At 39.5% G+C, this 24,780-nt stretch overlaps 1 protein-coding gene and 1 long non-coding RNA gene across 4 annotated transcripts in view; one reads left to right on the forward strand and one right to left on the reverse strand.

Moving 5' to 3' along the window:
- Positions 1 to 11,487, reverse strand: part of PINX1 (PIN2 (TERF1) interacting telomerase inhibitor 1) — an 88,705-nt gene extending 77,218 nt beyond the window's left edge. The window contains exons 1-5 of one of the 3 annotated variants that reach the window (XM_043565140.1): positions 11,338 to 11,461; positions 10,681 to 10,787; positions 5,017 to 5,126; positions 3,258 to 3,350; positions 1,374 to 1,452 (exon numbers count right to left, since the gene is read on the reverse strand). In XM_043565140.1, coding sequence (XP_043421075.1) covers positions 1,374 to 1,452; positions 3,258 to 3,350; positions 5,017 to 5,049 — 205 coding nt within the window. In that variant the 5' untranslated portion in view covers positions 5,050 to 5,126; positions 10,681 to 10,787; positions 11,338 to 11,461. Of the gene's footprint in view, positions 1 to 1,373; positions 1,453 to 3,257; positions 3,351 to 5,016; positions 5,127 to 7,016; positions 7,658 to 10,680; positions 10,788 to 11,337 lie in introns of those variants that run through there. The other 2 variants (XM_043565131.1, XM_043565150.1) reach the window with 2 other exon arrangements.
- Positions 11,488 to 11,569: 82 nt separating this feature from the next.
- Positions 11,570 to 24,780, forward strand: part of LOC122474286 — a 49,199-nt gene continuing 35,988 nt past the window's right edge. Inside the window, exons 1-2 of the long non-coding RNA XR_006294887.1 lie at positions 11,570 to 11,988; positions 13,572 to 13,681. This is a non-coding gene — a long non-coding RNA (uncharacterized LOC122474286). The remainder of the gene's footprint in view (positions 11,989 to 13,571; positions 13,682 to 24,780) is intronic.

Consider the following 24,780-nt stretch of genomic DNA (forward strand, 5'->3'; position numbering starts at 1 on the left):
AAAGCCTATGAGGTATCCCCTCACACGCATCAGGATGTCTCCTATCAAAAAAACCAAAAAACCTAGAAAATAACCAGTGTTGGCAAGCATACGGAGAAACTGGAAGTCATGTGCGCTGTTGTGAATGTAAAATGGTGTAGCCATTACAGAAAATACTGTGGCAGTTCTTCAAAAACTTAGAATTACCATGAGACAACCCAAGTGTCCACTGATGGATGAGTGAATGATAAGCAAAATGTGGTATGTACATACAATGAAACACTACTGAGCCTTAAAAGGAAGGAATGATACAAAACCGAATGCCTGGAAATGGTATAACATGGACATTCTGTTCAGTGAAATGATCTGGACACAGAAGGACAGATACCTTATCATCCCACTTATATGAGGTACCTAGAGTAGTCAAATTCAGAGACAGAAAGTAGAATGGTGGCTACCAAGGGCTTGAGAGAGAGAAGAATGGGGAGTAAGTATTGAATGGGGACACCGTTTCAGTTTTACGAGATGAAGTGTTTTACGGATAGATGGTGTGATGGTTGCACAACAGTATGAATGTACCTAATGTCCCTGCCCTGTACACTTAAAAACGGTTAAATTGTTAATTTTCTTATGTGTATTTTACCACTATTCTTTTAAAAAAACTGTTTGCCAAAGAGCTAACAGTCTAGATTTCTTCAAGAATTAGCTGACATCATGTCCTTGCTTTCCAAATAGCCACGTGACAAAAAAAACTTCCTTTAAACTCTAAAATTAGACCAAAGGCCCAAAAGTCTGAGGACTATACCATCCATGTCCCCTTAACAGTACTATTTTTCTGTTAATATGGAATGCCAATATTCAACTGTTTCATTTCCAGTTCCTATACCTTAGGTATACAATTTCTAGTACTGAGCCCCTTGTAACAAATTTTACTTTACCTGAGCATTCTGAATCTCTTATATACCTTCAAAGGTAAAACAAATTTCACTAAGTAGTATCAACACAAAAAAGGCTTTTCTACTAAGCCTTTGCTGGCTGCTGGTTTGTGGTCCCACTTGATATTTCTTGCTTTGTACACATATTTGTTTTTGCTTTATATTTTAAAAACATGTTTTTAGTCACACTCAAGGATCCCCAGAAAGGTCACTTTACTATTTGAGATTGTGAACTGAACAGATTTATCTTGCCATTCTCAAACTATTACTGGGAAAAAGTGTTTGCTTTTGATGGGGAGAGCACCATTAAAATGTAAACAGAAATGCCTATCTGTAATAACTTCAGTCAATTAACTTTCAGATATATAATGCTTATAGTAAAAAGAGTTGGTAAAAAAATTTAAACTGAGACGTGTCTTCTATAGATCCAATGGACAACAAAGCAAAGGTTTCCCCTACCTGCTGTTTCTTGCCCATGGCAAGTGTTCAGCTCAGCCAGAAGCTGGTTAAAATCATCCTGATGAGCGATCCAGTTATCCTGAAAATACCCAAAAAATCAAATAAAGGTAAGCTTACAGTTTACTTGCACCAGTTGAGATAGATTTATTTTGGAATCAAGGAAATCTAGTGGTTAATGTGAAACTTTAAATGTTTCATCAAAATATTATGACATAAATTTGAATGAAGAAATAATATAAATTTAAAATGTAATTTATCTGTGCCAGTATTAAAAATGGGCTTATATGAAGCCTGAGTCCTGATTTCAAATGTGGATAACTTATCAACAGTCCACTTATAATCAAATAATCAACAGGCAACCTGCGTGCTAAATATTAAAATAAAGCAAAATAAAATCATTACCTCATTATGGAAATATTATGTGGGTCAAAGGAAAAAAGCAGTGACAGAGTTCAGGGCTCTCTTTTGTGCTCATGTGAACTTAAAATACTTTGCCCAATTCTACATGCTTGCATTGACCCCCAATTTACAAAACCACACTGAGGAAGGAGTAAGAAAGACTCCAATTTCCCCCAGTCGGCACCTTCATGAAGTGGTGCTAATATGTTCATTGTAACAAAAATAATCTGACTTTAAAAGGGAATGGGCATCTCCGAAACAATCTAACCAGTGGGAAGCAAGTATCAATGCAGAAATTTGCCTTATACACACTTTTTTAAGAATGCTGAAGGTTAAGGCATGTTAAAAATAGGTTTACTGGGCAATGCTTCTCCTAAAAATTAAGTGTATCTATACATCTATCTTTTAACAACTACCTTCAAAACCAACCTCATATAAACTCTTTAGTGGTTTAAAATTTTAGCTGTTAGTCCGAAAAATTTTAGCTGCTCTATTCTATCACTCAGCGCAATTACTATTTCTAGTCCAGTACTCAGTATATCAAATCAAAATAATTTGGTGTAGTTCTCCAAAATAATAAGTAGTTCTCCAGATTTCCTATCAGATTCTGTTGGCTGTAAAAATTTAAGAACAAAGTTTTCAGCTCAGACACTATAGTAATACTGAATACTTATACACTTATATATACTTATACACTTAAAACATAGACACAATAGTAATAGTGAAAATGAAAAGCACAATAGGCCATTAATTTTTAATTACGGTGTTATATTTTCAAAGCACCAGTATTTAAGAAGAAACGTGAATAAATTCAACTGCTATATACCAATAGTCGGAAACAGACAAAAGGGAGGCGCCTGGTTGGCTCAGTCGGTTAAACGTTCGACTTGGGCTCAAGTCATGATCTCACAGTTCGTGGGTTCGAGTCCGGCATGGGGCTCTGTGCTGACAGCTCACAGCCTGTAGCCTGCTTCGGACACTGTCTCTCCCTCTCTCTCTGCCCCTCTTCCGCCCACACTTGGTCTCTCTCAAAAATAAATAAATGTTAAAAAATGAAATTAAAAAATAGACAAAAGGACAGGAAAAGGTCACCACTTTCTTGCAGAAAAAACTTAATTTCTCTCCGAAGTTAAATGCCACTAACTTTTAATAGTATAAGCAAATATTAGAAAAAAGATAAAGATAAAAATTCCTTTCTATACTGAAATGAATATTTCTATAAAAAGAATATTTTTTTCAAAGTTTAGGAACAAAACTAATTCAGATCTCTTAGACATAATCAAGTAAAGAATCCCATAAGGCAAGGTGAATGCATGGTGTGTGGCGAAAAGCCTGCTTAGTTATGGGCTCTTTAGTCAACCACAGCATGGAAGATACACACGTGCATAGTGAAAACCTCATCAATTTGATGAAATATGTGTATTTACAAAAAAAAAAAAAGCCAATCATGCAAGGAAAACCCCCAGCAAACACACTGTTGCTCACTTCATTATTGATTGTAGCTCCAAGTCCCAGGTGGTTATTTTTAACTTGAACTTTAATATGATCTGTGGCTCCTTGCTCCTGAGCCCCTAAACCCTGTGGAGGTCAAGCACAAAGAGAGTTAGTATTTTTATCAAGTATAAAGAGAGATCACATCTTTCTTCCTTCATCAACTATTCGACTAATTATGAAATATCCAGGAGTGAGGCACTATCCTTATCCTCAGAGAGGATACAGTCTAATGGATTCTTACAAAGTATGTCTGTAATACCAAGGATGCACTTACAATAATGAATGCTAACTCTTCAACCTGAGACCTATTTCACGGCCCATGTACACACTATGCAGAACATGCCTTTTGTGATGCTCGAAATCAGAGTACTATTACCAAACTAATGGAATCCCATTGGAGATATTACAAATCTATGGCTCTCTCCATTACATAATTTTACAAAACAACACTGAGAGAGTGGAGAAAGGAGACCCCAAGTCCCTAAATCAATCAACACTCATTTGTAAGGTGTCTCAGAGAGGCTGCTGTACTGAGGAAACTAAAAGGCAACCAGGGTGGCTCTAGGTGAGTGGATAGCGAGAAAATAAGATAAAATAAAGGGGATAGACCTCACAGGACCCTAGACATTACAGTAGAAATTTGGATTTAATTTTTTAAAACGACGGGAAGCCACTGAACTTTTAAGCAAGGGAATGCCATGATCTAATTTCTGTATTTCAAAAGATATTCTGGCTATTGTTTGGCAAACGGCCCAGAGGAAGAAAAGGAGGGAGGGAAGCAGCTGAGAGGGCAAGCAGTGATGGTGTGTGGACCAGGATGGGGCCCCGGATAGAGAGGAATAATGACTGGCGATGCGAGAAGTGAGAGAGGTAGAGGAACCAAGCAAGACTATTTACAAAAATGGGGAAAACTTGAGACGGAAAAGACTGGAAGGTGGGTATCAAGAATTTTATAACAAAAATTATAAAGTTGAGATGCTCACTCAAGTGGAAATGTCAAGCAGGCTGGTGAATTTACAAACCTGAAGCTCAGAGGACAGATCTGGACCAGATAATTCTCAGAATTTAGACCATTCAAAGTATGGTATGGAATCAAAGAGCTCACCTTTCAGAATACAGAAAAGGCCTGGGGCTGAGGAGCTCCAGAGCTCAAAAGGCTGGAGGAGGAAGAGCCAGCAACATACTTAGGAGTGGCCAATGCGGTAGAAGGAAAAACAGGGGGGAGAGCAGTACTGTGGAAGCCAAGACACAAGTATTGCAAGAATAGTCCAGTATGTCCAATGCTGCTAAGGGATTGAGTAACGTGAGAATAAAAAAGGATCCACTGGATTGGGAACAAGATCATTAAAGGCCATCACAAGAACGATTTAAATACAAAAGTATCACCAGAAACCCATTTCAGCCAGGAATAAATAGTGTGAGGAAAATGGGAAAATGTATATTCTGAGCTATAAAGGGGAACAAAATATTACTCTTAGCAATATAAAAACACTGATGGTTAAGTATGATTCCAAGTGCAGCTAATTAAAAGGCACAATCTATGAAAGATGCTAATCACAGCAATTTAAATGATAAACGAAGAGAACTGACCTTTATGTTCAATTCTAATTTTATCATGACAATTTAGTTATGTCTCCAAAATCACTTACTAATCAAAAACACAAATTTCTCCCAGTGTCCTAAGAAAGATGCATTCTCCTGATTTGCCTTTATGCATGGCTCCAATTTCTTTTGCTCTTCTCCAACATACCTTTCCTTTAGACCACCCCATCTTCTCCAGCATCCTCTGGCCAAACTTGGAATCATCATTGCTCCAGGCAGTGTTTCTCGGATCCACAGCCCACTTCTGCTTCCGCCGACCTGCAAATGACAAAGTATCTCATCAGCAATTTATCTTTTAAACCCGGAAAACACTACACAAATACACACAAAACCTAATACGTACACACATATTTGCATAAAATACGACAAACAATATGTTTTACTAGATACAGATATCACATTCAGCATTCAATGAAATATCATCAGATTGGATCACTTACCCTGGTTTTCCCAGTAACTGCTATATTCTCAATATACAATCTGGCCTAAGATAAAAATAACAGTGTTCCCTCCAAATGTGACAAATAGAAATACATGATATACCATCAGTTGGCCTTCCACACTCAGCTAAAGGCAGCAACTGTAAGCACTTGTCAACACCAGTGTCATCATCACCACCAGCAGCATCAGCCACTACAGCTTCCTGTGCCATACGTGATGTACCAAACGTTATCCATATATTGTATTCAATTTGCACAGTAACCCAATAAGGATGGAAATTCTTACCTCCATTTTTCAGATGAGGAAATCTGAGGCTTAGAGAAAGAAATGTACCTAATGCCCCAAATAAATATCAGAGCCTCTATACAAAGCAAGGGCCTACTGACATCAAAGCTTATATTCTTAATCCACAATATATAATGGTCATTATGATCTTGGAGAGAGTCAACTGTACCCTCCACACATGTTATCTACACATAGTTTTGATGTCATCCCTTATTACTGAAATGCCCTAGAGACCCATGACCCCTTCTCTGAACTTCCAAAATAAACTATCTGCTTCTTTTCTGGCATTGAACACACATTCTTCTGTATTATGACTACTAATATCCTTCTCTTATGTTTCCTATGAGACCATCACCTCCTTACAGCTTACATTTGTGTGCTATTCTTTTTCATGGTTCATTGCAAGAAGTAGAAAACACTATGCCCACAGCAGGCACTCAGGAAATATGTGAATGAAGGTATGAGTGAATTCAAAAGAAAGAAGAAAAAAGGAGACAAGAGGAAAGGAATGAAGGAAGGAAAGAACATAATTAAGGGAACTGCTTTGAATCTCTTCGTATTAAGTATTTTTTAATGCATACAAATAATTGACCGTTGGGAACTCAAATTTATCAGTATAGTTTTATGGAAAATTGCTGCAGAGATATAGAACCTCAAAAAGTTCACAGAACAAGAACACGAAGCCCTAAAGTAAATTGTGGCCAATTGAGAAATTTGGAGGTCAAGTGTGCTTATTGTTCACCTACTGCAGCAATCAAAGCACAGTATATCACTATCAACAACAGCCTTATGCTTGGCAGTCTCTTAACTCCCTGCGTCCCCTCCTCTTTCAAGGAAGGCAGAGTGTCACATGCTGCACCTCATTTGGACGTGTCTAGAGTCTTGGAAGCTTGATTACCCTACGTTCTACAAACGGACCTTGGGTTGAAGGTTCTAGAAGGGGAGCACAGCTACTAGTATACCCTTGACAGAAGAACAGTCCTCCTCTATCCCTTTTCTAAAGCGGAAGGTCACCCTCTTCAACCTATTGTGCAGCTTCGGGAGGGACACACATAGAGCAGTGGGGAAGGGGACACCCGCCTAACCAGCCAGGTCAGCCAAATTGACCCTGGCAATCGATGCGGTGACAGATGTTACAGCCAGATCGCCCTCACATCTTCACAACATAATTTAAAAATAATACAACCTCCAGTGAGAGGCTTACTGTATAACACGTAAAATCAATAAAGGGACCCAAAACTACACACATCCAAACAAAAGTAAACTTTTTATAAGCATGCAGAAAAGCAAAACAAGTTGGGCTCAAATCTACAGTTTTGCAAGAAAAAGGTGACCCCAAAATATTAACCATGACTAAGTTACCACTTTACCTATCTTAGTAAATACAGAGAATAACATTGCCTCTGCTAATGAACAACATACCAGATATGAGCCTTCTTAGCCATGTTCTCTTTGTAAGGCTGCTTACTGGTATGTGTCAGCGTTCATGTCTCTCCACAGCTGTGCCTACCAGGGATTCTAACTGGGGCTTATATGAAAAAGACATTTCTGAGAATGAATGAACCCACCTTATGCAATAAGAACTCCAACACTTTATGTTACATACACATACACAGCAGACTGTAATAAGGCTTATACAAAAGATCACCAAGGTCAGTTCCTCTTCCTTGCAGAAACGTCAGGTATCCTCAAATAAAGGGGTAGGGCAGGGTTCCCCAGTGAGGATGTTAAATCAGGGGAGCTTCCCATTAAAATAAAATAGAGCAACACTGTGTGAAACAAAATTTAATAGTGTCACATATTAGAGACTTTCCCAGAACATTTCATATGCAGATGTGTAGATCCTCTAAGGGCAAAGCAGGCATGCTATGTTTCCCAAATTTATTTGATCCGAACCCTACTTCACTGGAAGGCTTTTCGGGCTCTAGTGCTGTAGAATTTCCAGGTTTGGGAAATCCTGGCAAGGAAAAGACTGTCACTGGTCTGTTCAGATTGGATCAACTTTTACATGTGCTTTGTTATTCTTATTCCACAATCATTCTGCGCTTAGATGTCAACTTTGTTAACCCTGTGTGCAGAAGAGAACATAGCAGGCCTCACTACTAACCTTCGAAAGGCTTGCTTACAAGGTTGGCACCTTGGCTGGGAACCTGGCTTTCAGGAGGGTTCCAAGCATTCTCGGCATTGGTGAGTGGCTCACTATGCCTAATTGTTAATACAAACAATATGGTTTATACTGAATACTTGGCTTTCCTTCTGGGAGTCTGGAGCACTGGGCCTCAGGGTTGAGTACCCTGAATCTGCAGAATCACTATTTAGGATGATGTGTTCTGCCATCCGCTAGCCAGACTCCTCCTATTTGGAGTTCCAACTTTAGATGGTTCCATCAAGGCATTTTGGGGGTAACCCCAATAAATAACCCTTTTCTTTTTTTTTTCTGTTGAAGCAAAGTTTAATAGCATTTTTAATAGAGAAATTATAAAAATAATTTATAATCAAGCATATAAATCATTTTTTTGCTATATTTTTTACCTAGGTAACATTAGAAAGGCCTTATTTGACTCTAGATTATATAAATATCCAACTATATTTTCCAACTATTTAATCTTTAAGTAGTTTTGTTGACATATAATTCACAAACCATAAAATTCACCCATTTAAAGTGTAGTATTCATTGGTTTTTAGTATATTCATGGAGTAGTACCATCACCATTACCCACTTAAAGAATATTTTCATCACGCCAAAATAATTATATTTAAATATGATTAAATATAATTTTGAATTAATTTTTATATACATGCTAAATAAGAGTACAACTTCATTCTTTTGCTTGTGAACATGCAGTTGCTTGAGCACCATTCTTTGAAAAAACTATTCCTTCCCCATTGAATTGTCTTGGCACTCTTGAAAATCAATTGAGTATAAATATAACGGTGTATTTCTAGACTCTCAATTCTATTCACTTTTCAATTACTCCATGCCTAATGCCAGGCACATGACTGGCCACATGACTTATGCCAGGATTCAGCTTAATCTGAAAGGTGTGCTGAGTCCCAAAAGCCAGGGACAGAAGTTTTGTCTTTTTTTTCTTTTTCAAAGGACACTTTCAGATATTCAAGAGCTCAAAATATACCATCCATGTACCATGTATTCCTATTAAAAAATTATTCAAGACATATTCAAAGTTAAAGAAACTGCAGTATAAAAATCTTAATCCATTAACTAAAATCCATTAACTATAGTGTGATTTGACTATAAATATGACTAGAAGTGTCAAAAATTGTCTCGAAAAGGAAAGAATCTAAGAAAAGAGTAATATCTTGATAAAAATCCAGGTCTAAAACTTCAAATGATAAAGACTAGGAAGTGAGATCAATAAATTAAATTCTTGTCTTACATAGGGGGAAGTTTCGGTAAGCTAGATTTTTTGTCTTACACAAAGGAGACCCAATAAAATAACACTTGATAATTACGGAAATAATAAATAAAAAATATATTTGAGAAACACAAAGAAAACTACTAGATTTTAAAAATAGAGTAAAATATAAAACAAAATATAGTACATATGGCAAGGGAAAACAGAGGAAATAGCATGTGCTTAATGAATTGAAAATGTTCACTAATGTTAAGTGGGGGAAAAACCAAAACTGTACCTACAGAATTAAGAATCACCCCAATTTTATAAACTAACAGAAAATAGAATTGCTAGGCAGTGAAATTATGAGTATGGGGCTTTTCTTTGCTTCTATTTTCTTACTTCTAAAATGAGAACATCAGTCCTAAATATCTAATCACAAAAGATGCCACAAACTATACTTAGCAAGTTATTTTAAAAGATAACACGAAATATAATATTATGCCAAAGATTTGAAAATTTGGGGTGCCTGGGTGGCTCAATCAGTTAAGCATCTCACTTCAGCTCAGGTCATGATCTCACAGTTCTTGGGTTTGAGCACTGGGGTATGTGCTGACAGCTCAGAGCCTGAGCCTGCTGGGATTCTGTGTCTCCCTCTCTCTCTGGCCCTCCCCCGCTCACAACTCTTGTCTCAAAAATAAATAAGCATTAAAAAAAACAAAAGATTTGAAAATTTGGAGTCATGGTGGGGAGAGAAGAACTCAAAATATTCCCTTGTAATCATGCAACTTGAATTACTGATGTCTACAGACAGTATTTCATGCATCTACAGCAAGCATTTCATACTTTGAAATATTTTCACATTCACCACTTCATTGATTTTTTTTTTTTAAGCCAACCTAGTAATGAAGATAATAAAAGTAGTTTTTAATAGTCCCACAGAGGGGCGCCTGGGTGGCTCAGTCGGTTAAGCGTCCGACTTCAGCTCAGGTCATGATCTCGCGGTCCGTGAGTTCGAGCCCCGCGGAGGGCTCTGGGCTGACAGCTCAGAGCCTGGAGCCTGTTTCCGATTCTGTGTCTCCCTCTCTCTCTGACCCTCCCCCATTCCTGCTCTGTCTCTCCCTGTCCCAAAAATAAATAAACATTAAAAAAAAATAAAAAAAAATAGTCCCACAGAAACTGATGATGGAAAGAGACATAAATGAACAGCAGAGCCAGGGCCAACGTGCATGCTGTATTAAGCATACATCAGAAAATATTAAAACCAGAAAAGATCTTAGCAGCCCTAGTTTTACAAATGAAGAAACAGCCCACAGAGTCACAGTCTAGAAAATACTCTTTTCTGTAAGTCCCTATTTAAAAATAATAGAAAACTGCTGGTCCTAGTGACAAAAAAGTTAAGATACGAGATAACTAGATCAAATTTGTCACTTTCTAGCTCAGTGACTCGGGGCAAATTATTTTCCTCTGCACCTCAATTTCAGCCCCTGTAAAACTGGAACTCCTTGTAAAACTGTTTACTCCTTGCGTTTTGTGCTCCCATTTTTCCACCTTCTTAGATAAGAGGATGCTGATAACATTTATTTCACAGAATCCTATGTGGTTGCTGTAGGTCTGTTCAAGCGGTTTCTGTTCATTGCTCACTATACACTTCCAAAAAGTTATGGGCCATCTTTTCATGGCCAAAGCACGACTGCCATCTGGTGGCAGGAAACCTTAGCTACAGATACCGCTCAGAAGTCAAATAGCCTCTCCAGAGGAAGGGAATTGATGAACTTCACAAAGTGGTGGTGTCAGAAGCAAACTGAAGCAGGACGCGGCGTTACAGCCAACACTCCTGTCACACAAGAATGTTAACATTTCCAACTAAGCCCAACTAAGCCAGTCTTACTTAGAATCACTCATTAGCCCTGCATCCCCTAAAAAAGGCTAACTTCCTGCGTTTGACGCTTTTAACCCCTTTGCTTTTCTTTTTCTGGGTTCAATAAACCTTCGAGAACGGGATTTCACTGCCTGAAGAGATTCTGCTGGCCCAGCCGCCTCTTTTTAACCAGAAGAAGCTGAGGGCCGGCGAAGTGAAAGACCAAGTCAGGGTTCCTACGATCGGCGTTCTGGCTCCCATTCGAGCACACCGCGCGCTTGCCCAGATCTGAGCTTGAGGACAAAGTCCCACGTGGACACTGGCAGTCTCTTTCACTAACCGACCAGTAGCTAACCTGGGGAAGGCTGCGCCGGGAAATCTCTGCGGCAGGCAGGGCGAACCGAACCGGGGTTACCCAGTCCCCTGGCATAACCCGCCCCGCTGCGCGCCGGAGACCCGCACCCCGCACCACTTGGTCTGGCCGGGCGCGTCACCTGGAAACTTCACCCTCGCTCCCTCCACTCACGCTCAGCCAGCATTGACATGTCGAGAGCCTGTGACGCCACGAGCCTCCGGACCTGAGAGGTGGCGGCGACCAAGCAGCCGGCTCGCGGAGAAGTTGCAACCACCAGACTCGCAAACCAGGTGGACTGCAGCGGCCGAGGCGCCTGCTGGTGACGTCAGTGGGCCGCGACCGGCCCTCAACCACGTGGCGGCGAGTGGGCGGGACGCGGGCCTTCTGGGGGAGGGGCGGGCCGGGGAGAGTATATTCCGGAAGGTGCGGGCTTGCGGACACCCAGGGGGAGAGGTCAGAGGTCTCCGGGTCTAAAGCAGGTGGAGGGGAGGGTGTGGGTTTATTCGCCTGAGCAAGTTCCTGAACGAAATGATTGCCTACGTGTAAACGCTTCTAAAAGCGTCTGCCACAGAGCAAGCGCTCAATAGGGTTACCTGTGTCACTCTCAATATTAATAACTAAATGCCAAGAGTGGTGGTTTCTGGAAGTAAAACATGAACTCTGCCCTCCGCTCAGAATCTCCTGAGGAAAAGAAACATGTAAACAATAGTTCTTAGGGCCGCCAGTATTATTAAAACGGTGTGTATGAGGAGTTTGACAAACTCACCTGGAGGGGAGGACTTTGCAGTATGGTGTCCCACCTCTGCCCTCTGAGGTAGATAGGTAAGTAGACACATAACTACGAATCTATCTGTGGGATCCCAAGTTAATAAGATAACTAAACGTGGCTAAAATGTTGTCTGTCTTTAACATGATGTCTTCAACAAGACTAATAGTTTTTTTCAATATATAATCCTCATAGAGATGTCATAGACGCAAGAAATGGTGGAGTTGAAACAAACCATGGAAACCATTAGTCTATCCTGCATTCGTCCAAATGCAGTCCCTTTTATAGGATTCCTTTTTGTCTCTGACTGAACATCTCCAGGAAAGGCAGCTCACCAAGTCACAAGGCACAACCATTCCTTACTATTCACTGCCACACTCAACAATCTGAGTTTAGTTTTGACCTAGACCACACCAGCAGTGATGCAAACTTCTGTCTCAATGTTTCTGACATCAAAGAGACAAAATTATCTTCCTGCAATCGTATACCAACGTATGTGGTGCTTGAAAATGCTGACTTCCTGATCAATTCACTATTGTCCACTCTCGTGTAACTACCTTCTATCTCCTCCTGTCTTATCAAACAGATCAGCTAATTATCCAAAGACTTGGGTGATCCTGCCTTTCTCATTTGGAGCAAGTCCAACTCCCTACTTTACTCCTGTTTTCTGCGTCACAACTTATGTACTCCCTGACTTAGTTATCAAAGTTACATTGATTTTGCCTCTCCTCTTTCCCCTCGGTTCCTGGGTATTCACTGCTAGCAGCAACTATTCTTTTGTATTTCTTTTTTCTAATGTTTATGAAACTAGGTAAGTTTACCTTGATGGTCTAGACCCCTAGTTAAAGGGAAACTTCATCTAGAACAGGAATCTAGTCCTTCATACAGCTTCTCTTGGCACCTAGGATGCTCTCTTTATGTTCTACTCATGAGAAGAAAGCCTTCTATCTATATAGTCACCTGAAATTTGCGGAGAGTCACATGTTCCTCCTCTCTGTCTGACAGTCTCCTTGCCAGAATTTCATTAGAACTCCCCTGGAGACTGAGACACTTCAGTTAAAATTCACAAAACGGCCCCTACCGTACTCAAACTATTCTGCTAGGTGTCTATGTGCATACAGAGATGATTATGATAAAGGCCAAGTTCCAGAGTGCACATTATAATGGGAAAAAACTATTGTTAAGTTTGGGCTTTAAAAAATGTATATAGAACCCTATGTGTATTTTTAAATTGTCAGTTGGGAGTGGATACTGTACTTTTAAGAACAAGGTGATTCAGGGGCACCTGGGTGGCTCATTCGGTTAAACGTCCAACTTCAGCTCAGATCATGATCTTGCAGTTCACAGTTCGAGCCCACGTCAGGCTCTGTGCTGACAGCTCAGAGCCTAGAGCCTGCTTTGGATTCTGTGTCTCCCTGTCTCTCTGCCCCTGCCCCAGTCATGCGTGCACTCTCTCTCAAAAATAAATAAAAACATTAAAAAATTTAAAAATAAATAAAAATAAGACACATCAGTATAAGACATTCAGTCTTATTCTTCAGTCTCTTTCTTGGCAGACCCTCTCAGAGCAGTGCTTCTCAACCTTTAATGTGCATGTGAATCATCTGAGGATCTTATTAAAATGCAGTTTCTCATTCAGCAGGTCTGGGATAGGACCAGAAATTCTGCGCTTCTAACAAGCTTCCAAGGATGTGGGTGCTGATGATCCACAGACCTTCCTTTGTGCAGCAGGCCATTAAACAACCAAAGGTATGAATGAATGCAGGGTTAAAATATACCTTTTTTTTTTTCTGTTCAAGAAAAGTACTTTGCGAAGAATACCTTTAGGTAACAAATGCTTTCAATATACGAAAGAACTGAACCTAGAAGTTACTTGGATAAGTCATCTGACATAGTCCCCCACCTTCAGGCAAGCAAAGACCAATGTCAGAGATAGATGATTGCTACTTCTTTTCTTTAACTCTGGCAAATCTCAGTCAACACCCCCCCACACACACACACACACTCCACATACATACAATTACAAAAGCTAGTTACACATTCTGTACAATCACAAAAAGGAATTCTCATATGCTGTACTACATCTTTATATATCAGATGTATCACTAAAATTTTTATCTGTAAAAGAAATAGAACTGAATCTTGCCAGTTAAACTTAGCCCAGTCCTAAGAGGCACCAGGCTGATAACAATGGAGGAAGAAAAAAGCAGTCAGAAAATATTACAGGGCCTAAATTCTGCTACCAGCTTGGAGTGTGATCTTGAGAAAGTCATCTTGAAATGACCTCTTTTTATAACACTGATCCAATCTATGAAAAAAGAATTATCACTGAGATTATTTCCATCTGAAAGACTTTCAGAAAATTACTTTAATCAGAAAAGCATAAGTCAGTGATATGAACATTAAAGGGACTATAATATCATAATATTTGAGATCTAGGATTCTTTTTTTTTTTTGATGTTTATTTATTTTTGAGAGAGACAGAGACAGAATGTGAGTGGGTTAGGGGCAGAGAGAGAGGGAGACACAGAATCAGAAGCAGGCTCCAGGCTCTGAGCTGTCAGCACAGAGCCTGACACGGGGCTTGAACTCAAGCCGTGAGATCATGACCTGAGCCAAAGTCGGACGCTCAACCGACTGAGCCACCCAGGCACCCCAGAGAGCTAGGATTCTGAAGCCACACTTTCTGGGTTCAAATCTTAGCTCTGTCACTTACTAGTGTTGGTAACCTTCTGTGTATCTTGGGCAGATTACTTTACCTCCCTATTCCTCTATTAAGAGAAATAATGAGATGATACATGCCAAGTGCTTAGAAAGGCACCTGACGCATAGGAAACACTCAATATAATACTCAATAAGGCAGTATTATAATTTTAAAGGAAATAGAGGTTAGGATGATTATTTCAACAAATATTTATTGTTTCAGAGATTGTGCTTGGTGTTGGAATTACAAAAGTGAACAAAACAGTCATGACCCCTACCCTCATTGAGTTTGCAAAGAAGAGAGACATTACCATAAATATAGAATTAGACCTGAAGGTAAATGTTGTGAAAGAGAAATACATGCAGCTAGGACAGAATATAAGAGGGGATTTAACTTAGGAAAATTAGAGAAAGCTTCCACAAGGAAGTGACAAATGAATTAAAACATGGACTATTCCAGGACTTGATGTGGCTAGAATTCAGAACAAGGGAAAACAAGGCCACAAAATTGAATAAGGGGCCAGTTCTTACAAGGCATTGTGGGTCATAATAACGGTCTGGGTCTTTGTCTCAAGAGCTATGGGAAGTCACTGAAGAATTTTTAAGTAGGGGAGTAACACACATTATAGCTTCTAAAAGTTCCCTGTGGCTGTTGTATGGGCCGAACACATTGAAGGGAGAAAGGTATATATGGGAAGACTGATTTGGGAGTTGAGAGAGAGAAAGTTGTCAAGAATAATCTCAAATTTTCTACAACTGAAATGGTGGTATTTGGGAGTGAGGAATAAAATAACTCAGTTTTATATATGAGATGATTGAGGTGTCTTTGAGTATGAACCTCATCAGTTAGACATAGGTGTCCAGAGCTCAGGGAACAGGTTGGGCTAGAGATAAAAATTGGGAATCATGCAAATGTAGATGTTAAAGGAAGCCATGGACCATAATGTGTGCACCCAGAAGGCACATGGAATGAGAATAGCAAAAGGCCAAGCTTTGAGGAAGTCTAAATTTAATAGCCAGAAGAGAATAACAAGACTCCTAGGAGAGATAGAAGGAGCTGCTGTAGAGGTAAGAGAAAAAGCGGGGGGGGGGGGGAATGTTTAAGATAACGATGAAGTGATCAGCAATGTTGAAAACAGCAAGAGATCAAGTATGAATACTGATGATTTTTATGAAGCAGTGAACCAATTTCAATGCTTCTGAAAGTCTCCAATGGAGACTAGGTGATTAAAAAAATAAAAGAAGAGGAGATTTAGAGTTCTGCAAGCAAAAGAGAATCCTAAACAATCAAGGAATCTACATATCTTTTCCCCAATTTCCCCTCCACACACACTAAAAAGAGAGCTACTGTTTGAAAGGGCACTTTGCTACACTGAGAGTAAGTGGCACTCTTGCACTACGCCTTAGCCAAGAGCCTGTCCATGAAATTAATAAACAAAAACAGTCTTCATCTATACAAGGCTTCTATGAGAAGAAAACAGAAAGTGCGAATTGAAACATTTCAATGGATGAAAATCTACCCCTGTAAAAACAACCAAAACCAGAAGAAAAGTATAGATAATACCCCACAACAAATTAATTACTTGGTGATGTGGAGGGGAAAAAACAACTCTGAATTGGAAATTCAGATTCACAGGAACAAAAAACAGAAAGAAATCAAATGAGAGTTGATTGTACACAGGAAAGAAATGGAAGTAAAAAGGCACAACCATATCAGAAGTGATGACAAGATTACAAGATGCCCAGAAGAAGCTATTCAAATTAAAAGTTAATAAGAGATATTGAAGAAAGCTAAGAGAATGAAAATAAAATTTAAAAAGGAATTTAAAAACTGTCAGAAAGCTGTTGAAATGGAAGAGAGGCAAAGAAGATCCAACAGACATATATAAAATTGGAGTTCCTGAAGAAGAAAAAGAAAACAATGGAACAGAACTAACATTTACAACTATAGTCCATAAAACTTTCCAGAAATAAAAGAGGATCTGATTCTACATATTTAAAAAGCCCATCAAAAAAAATTTTTTTTTCAATAAGATGTCCATCAAATGCTTGGGAAAACTAAGCCACAACAATCAACTCCAAGACATATCCTAGCAAAACTATTAGACTTTTTCAAAAAGAAAAATCTTGGGGCGCCTGAGTGGCTCAGTCGGTTGAGTGTTCGACTTTGGCTCAGGTCATGATCTCACAGTTCATGAGTTCAGGCCCTGCATCAGGCTCTGTACTGACAGCTCAGAGCCTGGAGCCTGCTTCTAATTCTGTGTCTCCCTCGCTCTCTCTGCCCCCCTGCCCCACACACACTCTGTCTCTCTCTGCCTCTCAAAAATAAAGAAAACTAATAAAAAAATTTAAAAAAAAGGAAAATCTCTAAGCAAGATAATAATAATAACATGTAAATAGTAAGTTAATTAATGAACATAATTAATTGCTTAAAATAATAAAGGCAAAAGATTAAGTCAACATAAGACCTCTCAATATCAACGTAGAAAGCAAGACAACCATGGAGCAGCAATTTTAAGACACTCGAGGAAAGAAAATATGAATCAAGAATTTTATATCCAGCCTAGGTATCCTTCAAGTGTCAAATCTGTAGAAAACCAGTTTTAAACTTGCCACAACTCAGGGAATACTACACTCACGAACCTTTCTTGAGAAGTCTATTAAGGACAAGCTTCATCCTACCAGGAGATGACTGGGAAAACTTCGTGAAAAAGGATAGTAACCCTAGATGTAATGTGTAAGTGATGAATCAGTAAATTCTATTCCTCAAATCATTATTACACTATATGTTAACTAACTTTAAATAAAAAAGAAAAAAGAAGAAGGATAGTAAGTACGTATATTCAATGACATAGTAATTGTATGTACCAATAGTAAATACTTACATGCAATTACATATATGTAATTGCAAACAGGTACTTTGCTTGGTGCATTGACCTTATATCACCTGAAAATCTTGGAAATGGGCTGTGAGTCCTATTTTAGATCATACCTTGGATGAAGAGAGAGGTTGTGGGATCAGGTGAAATAAACCAGAGGGAAAGTTTCTCACTTTAAGATGTTCTGAGGCAATTAGGGCCAGTTCATTCAAAACATTTTACACTTTTACTGTATGGTATGGAAATACCACAAATCTGAGTCAAAAAAACTTCTGTGGTTCCTGTAATACAAACTCATGGAGACTCTCCTAACTTTGGTCTGAATGTGCTGTTTATCCATCTTTTAGTTTCTGCATTGTGGTCTAAATGTTTTAAGTATGTCTGATTTTTGTCTGCGTGAACTGTGACAGGGATAAAGTTGGGTAGGTTACTTCCTAAATGTTTTCCTCTTCTCTGTTTATTATATAACCTAGGTGTCATATTAATAATTCTATAATTTAGAGAGGGCTTTACTACTTTCAAAGTCTTTCACAAACATCTCATTTTGATTTTGATTTCAAGGATGCTAATGGAAAATTTTAATTTTAAGATCTCTGTTTATGCATTTGTGACACTGTTTGAGCTAAGCCAAGCCATCTGATCTTCCCTCACAACCTCCTTCCACTATCACCCACCCCAAGGAAAATTTGGATCAAGGGTACTTAATGACAAGAGGAGGTATAAAATCCAGGTGTGAAAAATTGCAGCTATTGCTTATCAAAAATTGAAGCAATAATCAAAAGTTAGGTGGCAACTAGTTTTCAGTGTCTGCCAATAAAATTGGGGGAATTGGGGACAGCATTAATACTGCAAAGCAGAGAATAACAAGGAAATTAGGTAGGTGGCAGATTATTGACATAATAACCTTTTTTTTTTTCTTTTTTGGAAACACACTATTCGTGCTTAGCACTTTAGTGCCTATGAAGATAAACAATGCAAAACCTGACCTTATGGAACTCTTATTCTAGGGAGGAAATGGATATGTGCAATTTTAATTGTAACACAATGCAAATTGTGTTAAATATTTTAAAGTAGCAGAAAGTGGCTGTAGAAGCATTAGAAGGAAAGAAAAATTCCTCTTCCCAGGTCAGCATCACCTGGGAATTTGTTAGAAATGCGAATTCTCATGTCCACCCTAGACCTTCTGAAACAGAAACTCTAGGATGGGTCCCAGCCCTGTGTGTTTTAGTAAGCCCTGCCCGTAATGTTCATGCTGAAGTAGGAGAAACACTGATATCAGATACTCATACCTGGTAATATGACTTCTAGGGGGTCTAGAAAGAAATATTGCCAATTTTATGCAAATATTTATGTTTCAAAGCATTTTTTGCAGCCTAAGATGTGAGACAAAAAATTGAAAACAACCTAAATATCCAACAATAGGGGAATTATTAATCATTATAGTTATATGTCAATTAAAATGCCAGCCACATCTACCATCCTTGCTGTGGGAAACTGCTAAGCCAAGAGACACAGCCCTCCAGGTTTCCTTTATAGAAGCCCCATCTCTACCCTATGAACCACTTTGCCTATTAGATGCCTGTTAGATGAGGCATGCAGTCACTCCCTGGAAGGCCAACACCCACTGGCATGAGGCCACCTTGAAAAGCTGGCCAGGCATGAGGTGATGATCAGCTGAAATGAGTCTTCCTCTTGGCAGTTTGAACCAGGAAGTAGAAAGAAGCAGCCAGGTAGTAGAGATAGCTGTGTAAAGTATGTTTTTTAAAGTTTTGTTTGTGATGATCTCACTGTGAAAGTAAGGAAAGGGCAGGAGAGGGAGAGACGTTTCAGTGAGAGAAGACAATTCCACAGAACGTGGTTATAATTATCTCTCCCTGGTAAAGAGAAGTAAAAGTAACACTGATGCCTGGCACCTGTTTTTTATTGTTTATTTTTTTATAGATTTAGAATAAAAGTAAAAATAAGCGTACCCCATGACCCAGCAATTCCACTTCTAAGTATTACTCAAGAGAAATGAAAACACAGTTTTACAAAAAGACTTGTACAAGAGTCTTCTTAGAGGCTTTATTCACGATAGTTAGAAACTAGAAGCATCCCTGGTGATCATCAGCTGGCAAATGATAAATAAACTGGCACATTCCTACCATGGCATCCTACTCAGCAGTGAGGAGAAACAAACTACTGAAGCACACAACATTTAATGGGGTTGGCAAACCATGGCCTATGGGCTGGCTACCTGTGATTTGTAAACAAAGTTTTATTGGAACAACCAACCCCATTTGTTTATCTAGTGTTGGGCTGTTTTCTGGCCACATCAGCATAATTGAGTAGTTTTGGGAGATTGTATGGCCCCAAAGGCTAAAATATTTCAACTTAGAAATATTAAGGGGACGCTTGGGTGGCTCAGTCAGTTAAGCATTAGACTCTTGATCTCAGTTCAGGTCCTGATCTCAAGGTTCATGAGTTTGAGCCCTGCATCAGGCTCTGCACTGAAGGTGCAGAGCCTACTTGGGATTCTGTCTCTCCTTCTCTCTTCCCCTCCCCCCGCTTTGTGTATGTGTGTGTGCGTGTGTGTGTGTGTGCGCGCGCTCTCTCTTTCTCTCTCAAAATAAGTAAACTTTTAAAAATATATTAAGAAAAAGTTTGCTGTGCCCTGAATTAATCTCAAAAACATGATGCTCGGTGAAAGAAGTATATGTTCTGTGATTCCATTTACATGAAATTCTGGAAAGGCAAAGGAAATCTAGGTGTAAAAAATCAGAACAGCTGTTGTCTCTGGGGACTGGAACACAAATTGACTGGGAAGGGGCACAAGAAAATTTTCTGGGGTGATGATGGTGTCATAGATTTTGATAATTATTTGGGTTACCCAGTTCAATGTGTTTTTTTTTTTTTGAACTCAGGGGTGCACTTTCAGGATTTTCACATTTTATTGTATAGACATGGAAAAAATGTTAGCAAACATTGAAATTTAGGTAACAACATTCATGCTGAGTTATTTAGGGGAATGTATTCTGATATCTACAACTTACTCTGAAATGCACCAAACATAGGTGGGATTAAGGGATGGAGAGAGGACAATTACGTGAATGTATGATAGAGCAAGTAGAGTAAAATCTCGATGGATGTTCACTATAACATTCTCCCAGCTTTACTTTATGCTTGAAATTTTTCATAATTGAATAAAAACAACACTGACAATGTTTAAGATAGAATTTTGAGGATGGTTTCATTTACATAAATACAAGGGCTCAAAGATAATATTATACCAACCTCTAAATAAGATAGAGCAACAAATCCAATAGTAAACAGACTCTCACTCCTTTTACAGGGTTTTATGGAGAAATGACCAATGAAAAACAATTCTCTGCTTCTAATAGAGTAAACTTGCTTGATGGAGATAGCCCCATTTTGATGGCTAAGAGCTGGAAGTTGAGCCCTGTGGTCATGAAGGAAGTTACTGTAATCTGTGTATCCTTTCTGTGCAGTTGATGCTCAAATATATACCCCAACATTTGACTTTTTCTTGGATGTGCAGGCAAATTTTGACTGAAGAAAGTTCACCCACATTGCCTCTGCTTTCAGCCATAGCTTCCTGAATGGAGGCAGTGAGAGAAATGTCCTACCTGTGCTCAGGTCCTGTCCTGGGACCACAACCAAGAGAATGAATGTCATTGTCATCTCTGTTCTCAATCCCTTAATGTAAAGTGTTCTCAGTTTGGTTGAAAGTCAGGTGGATGTTCATGGGTTTGAATGATCCAGGCCAGAAACCATTGTGTACAACAGAAGCAACAAGGTGATGTACAAAGAGAAGGAATACTGAGTTCATGGGGAGTGAGGCTTGTTAAGGTGGGGCATTGGAGGGAATATTTAAGGCTCTTGCTGACATGTGGAAGCTGTTCTGGTTCTGAGCAATTCTCATGCCTTCACTTCCTACAAGGTCCAATTACTTGTCTTTTGTTCTCCCTTGGCCGATTTAGCTGAGAACCCTCTTTCCTTATTACCTAGTGTTCTCCTTATAATACACTTCCTATTTGAGGTAACCCAAATGAGTGTTGGTTCTTATCACCAAAAAAGAAAGAAGAGAAAAGGAAAGAAAGAAAAGAAGGCAGGAAGGCAGAAAAGTTCTCAACCAAGTTAAGTTGTACCTATATTTGATCAGCCATAGTTAATGTGATTTCAGTAACTTAAAAAATATGTACCAAATAAAAGCCTAAAAGGTAATAATAACCTGAATCATTAAGATCATTTATTATTGGTAAGGTCATGGTTATTTTTTGATCTTCTTAATGCTTTTTAAGGTTTTCTCCTGATTATGGTTCATATGTTCCTGCTTCTTTACTTACCTACCTGATAACTTGTTATGCCATGACAAGAATTCTGTGTTATATTATTGGGTTTGGGAGGATTTATATTCCTTTAAATATTTCATTCTGGGATACAGTTAGGTTTTGGGGGGAATAATTTTATCTTTTCAAGACTTTCTTTCAAGCTTTGTTAGGTGGGAGGCTAATAGTCTTTTAGTTTAGATGTAATCTGGTCCCACAACCGAGGTAAGACAATCTTCTGAGGATTCTATTTAATGCTCCATGTGTTCGGAGTTCTTCCTGCTCAGGAAGTTATTCTTGGCCCTGCATAAGCTCTGGGGATTTTTTCTGCCTGTTTCTCTTGGGCGGTTCTTTCCCTGAAGTTTCTGTACATGTGTCCCTTGCTCAGTGCTCACTGGAAGACTGGAGGGGACCCCTTTGACGGTATGTGGAGCCATCCCTTGGTATAGCTCTCTTCTCTTCAATACACAGCCCTGTGGATTCTAGCTACTTTGATCTGTGTCTCCTCGGCTCAGGGAGACCCTCTGGGTTCTGTTTGGGGGCCCCATCCCTGTGTACAGCCTGGAAACTCTCTCCAGGCAGGACATAAGGGCAATCAGAGGGTTCACACCCTTTACATTCTATCTCTTGGGGAGCACAGTTCTTGACTGCCCACTGCTTAATGTCTGAAAACCAGTATTTTTTACCTTTCATCCAGTTTTGTGTTGTTCAAGATGGATGATAAATCCAGTCCCTGTTACTCTCTTGTGGCTGGAAGCAGAGATTCCTAATACTTTGCGAATGTTTCAAGTTTTATATAGTTTATATACTAGCTATGTAGATACCCCAAAACAAGTCTTTAAAAAGTAAAATTGTCCTATACAGTAACAAGCAAGTTAGAACCATGGAAGGTTTAAGCCAACAAACCCAATTTTATCTTCAAATCAATTTTTCACTAGTGAAAACACATGAACCTAAAATGGCATAAAGCAGAAATGAGATATCATTTGCTCTGAATGACTTCTATTAAAAACAAAACAAGAACAAACAAACAAACAAAAAAAAACTACCCACCACCACCACTGTCACCAAAACAAACTATAAACATCTCAGAGAGCATTCTGAATTTCCATAGAGCTGCATATTGTGGTGGTTGGAGCAGGGGAGACTGGGAGAAGGCTGAGGGAAATAGCTTTGTTTTCTCACTTATTTAAAGCTAATTCTGCCTTGGAAGTTCACTGCTGGCCTCGGCTCTGCCCTTCCCCCACCAACCTTGGGGGATATTTTGCCCAAGCAGGAATGACACAGCCCACGGAGTCTGTTCTTGTCAGTTATCAGGGGAGCTGTATCTATTATAAACTCTCTAAATGTGTCAATCTAGTGGCTGTTACCCAAAGCATGGAGGGCGCATCCCTCCCTGAAGGGTTTCTCCTGCAGTGCCTGCTGAAGCCTGCCTCAGACCACAAGCTGAGAAGCACCTTCCCACTCTCAGATACAATACACTAGAAATGGGTGCTTGATATGATGTCTTCCTGAGATTTATCTACCCATTCCCTGGCCGATGTGGAGGGAGGGGGGAGAGGAAGTATCCTATTTTGCTAGGCTATTCCCCCTGTAATCTACTTTAAACTCAACCTGGTTTCTGTTGCCTGTGCTTCTGAGTCTGGAAAATGTGTGAGTGACCCTTTTTTCCTTAAGTTGACATGCTCAGCTAATACCAACTCAGGGCCCTCATCTTCAAAGCCTCCTGTAATCGATTTTCTTGTCCTCTCTTGCAGTATTTGTATGTTATAGAAGCTCACATAGGAAGACAAAACCTAGCCAAGAGCAGTGTGAAGGGAAGGCTCTCTATTGATACTGGTCCAGAAATGCCTTCTGGCTTCCTGGCGGCAGTTCCGGCATGAGATTCCTCCTCTGTTTATATTTCTTATCAAAATGTTAGGACTTCAAGCTTTAGACTTCACAAAATCTGTAAAGCTCAAGGGTGGAAAATCACATCCAGAGATCAAATTCACAAAATCATGTCAAAGGAAAAAAAAAAATCTGATTTCCTCACTGCCTTACATTTTTTTTTATTGTCTTAGATTAGCCTTCTCTAGCCTTTGAGTGAGGTGGTGACACTTTAGTTTCTTATACCTTGAGGTGTTTTCAGGGCTGCAGGTGGTAGAGGGGAGGGTGATAGGGATGAGGTCAGGGAGATGCCTGCAAAGGGAATGAATAGACCCACAGGGTGGGAGTTGGGGTGATGAAAAACGATGGTGTGGTGGCCAACTTAGTGGCTTGAGAGGGTTTCCAGACCTGAGCTGCTAGCTGAGGCCCCCGGTCCTGAGAGAGGGAAAGCATCCCATCAGGCAGGGACCATGGCAATTTTGAATGGAGATTCTGGAATCACCTAAGGAAGTTTCCCAAGCCTTACTGTTGCCTCTCCCTGACCCCTTCTAGAATCTTTCTGGCTTCTGCTGCTCTCTAGGTAAGTAGTCCACAGCCCATGGAGCTCTGCTGGTGTAGTCTGTCCTCACCATGATGATTTTCTTTGGTGCAGTAATTAACAGAGTGAGTTCCAAAGTTAGAGGGTTCAAATCTAGCTCTGACGACTGCAACTTATGTCCTCTCTCTGATCCCGCATCTGCTATCCCAGGGGTTGCTGTGAAAATTAAGTGGAAAACACACAGGAATGCCTAGTGAGCTATAGTGTTGTAATACTGCAAGTGGCCTTTGCTGTTTACCCTGAGAATTACATGCAGTTCTGGGGCTGAATCTGCCCCTTCCTTATTCTTCCTGTCCCTCTTTCATCTTTTTCTGCCATTTACCAGTTGCTGACCCTGGGCAAGTTACTAAATATTCTGTGCCTCATTTAAGGTTGATACTGGTACCTCCCTCAAAGGATTGCAATGCTGGTTGAAAAAGCAATTTAATGAATGTCCTAAATGAAATCCTCAAGTAGTTTACCACAAGGAGA

Source organism: Prionailurus bengalensis, chromosome B1, assembly GCF_016509475.1.
Source record: "Prionailurus bengalensis isolate Pbe53 chromosome B1, Fcat_Pben_1.1_paternal_pri, whole genome shotgun sequence".
NCBI classification, from domain to species: domain Eukaryota; kingdom Metazoa; phylum Chordata; class Mammalia; order Carnivora; family Felidae; genus Prionailurus; species Prionailurus bengalensis.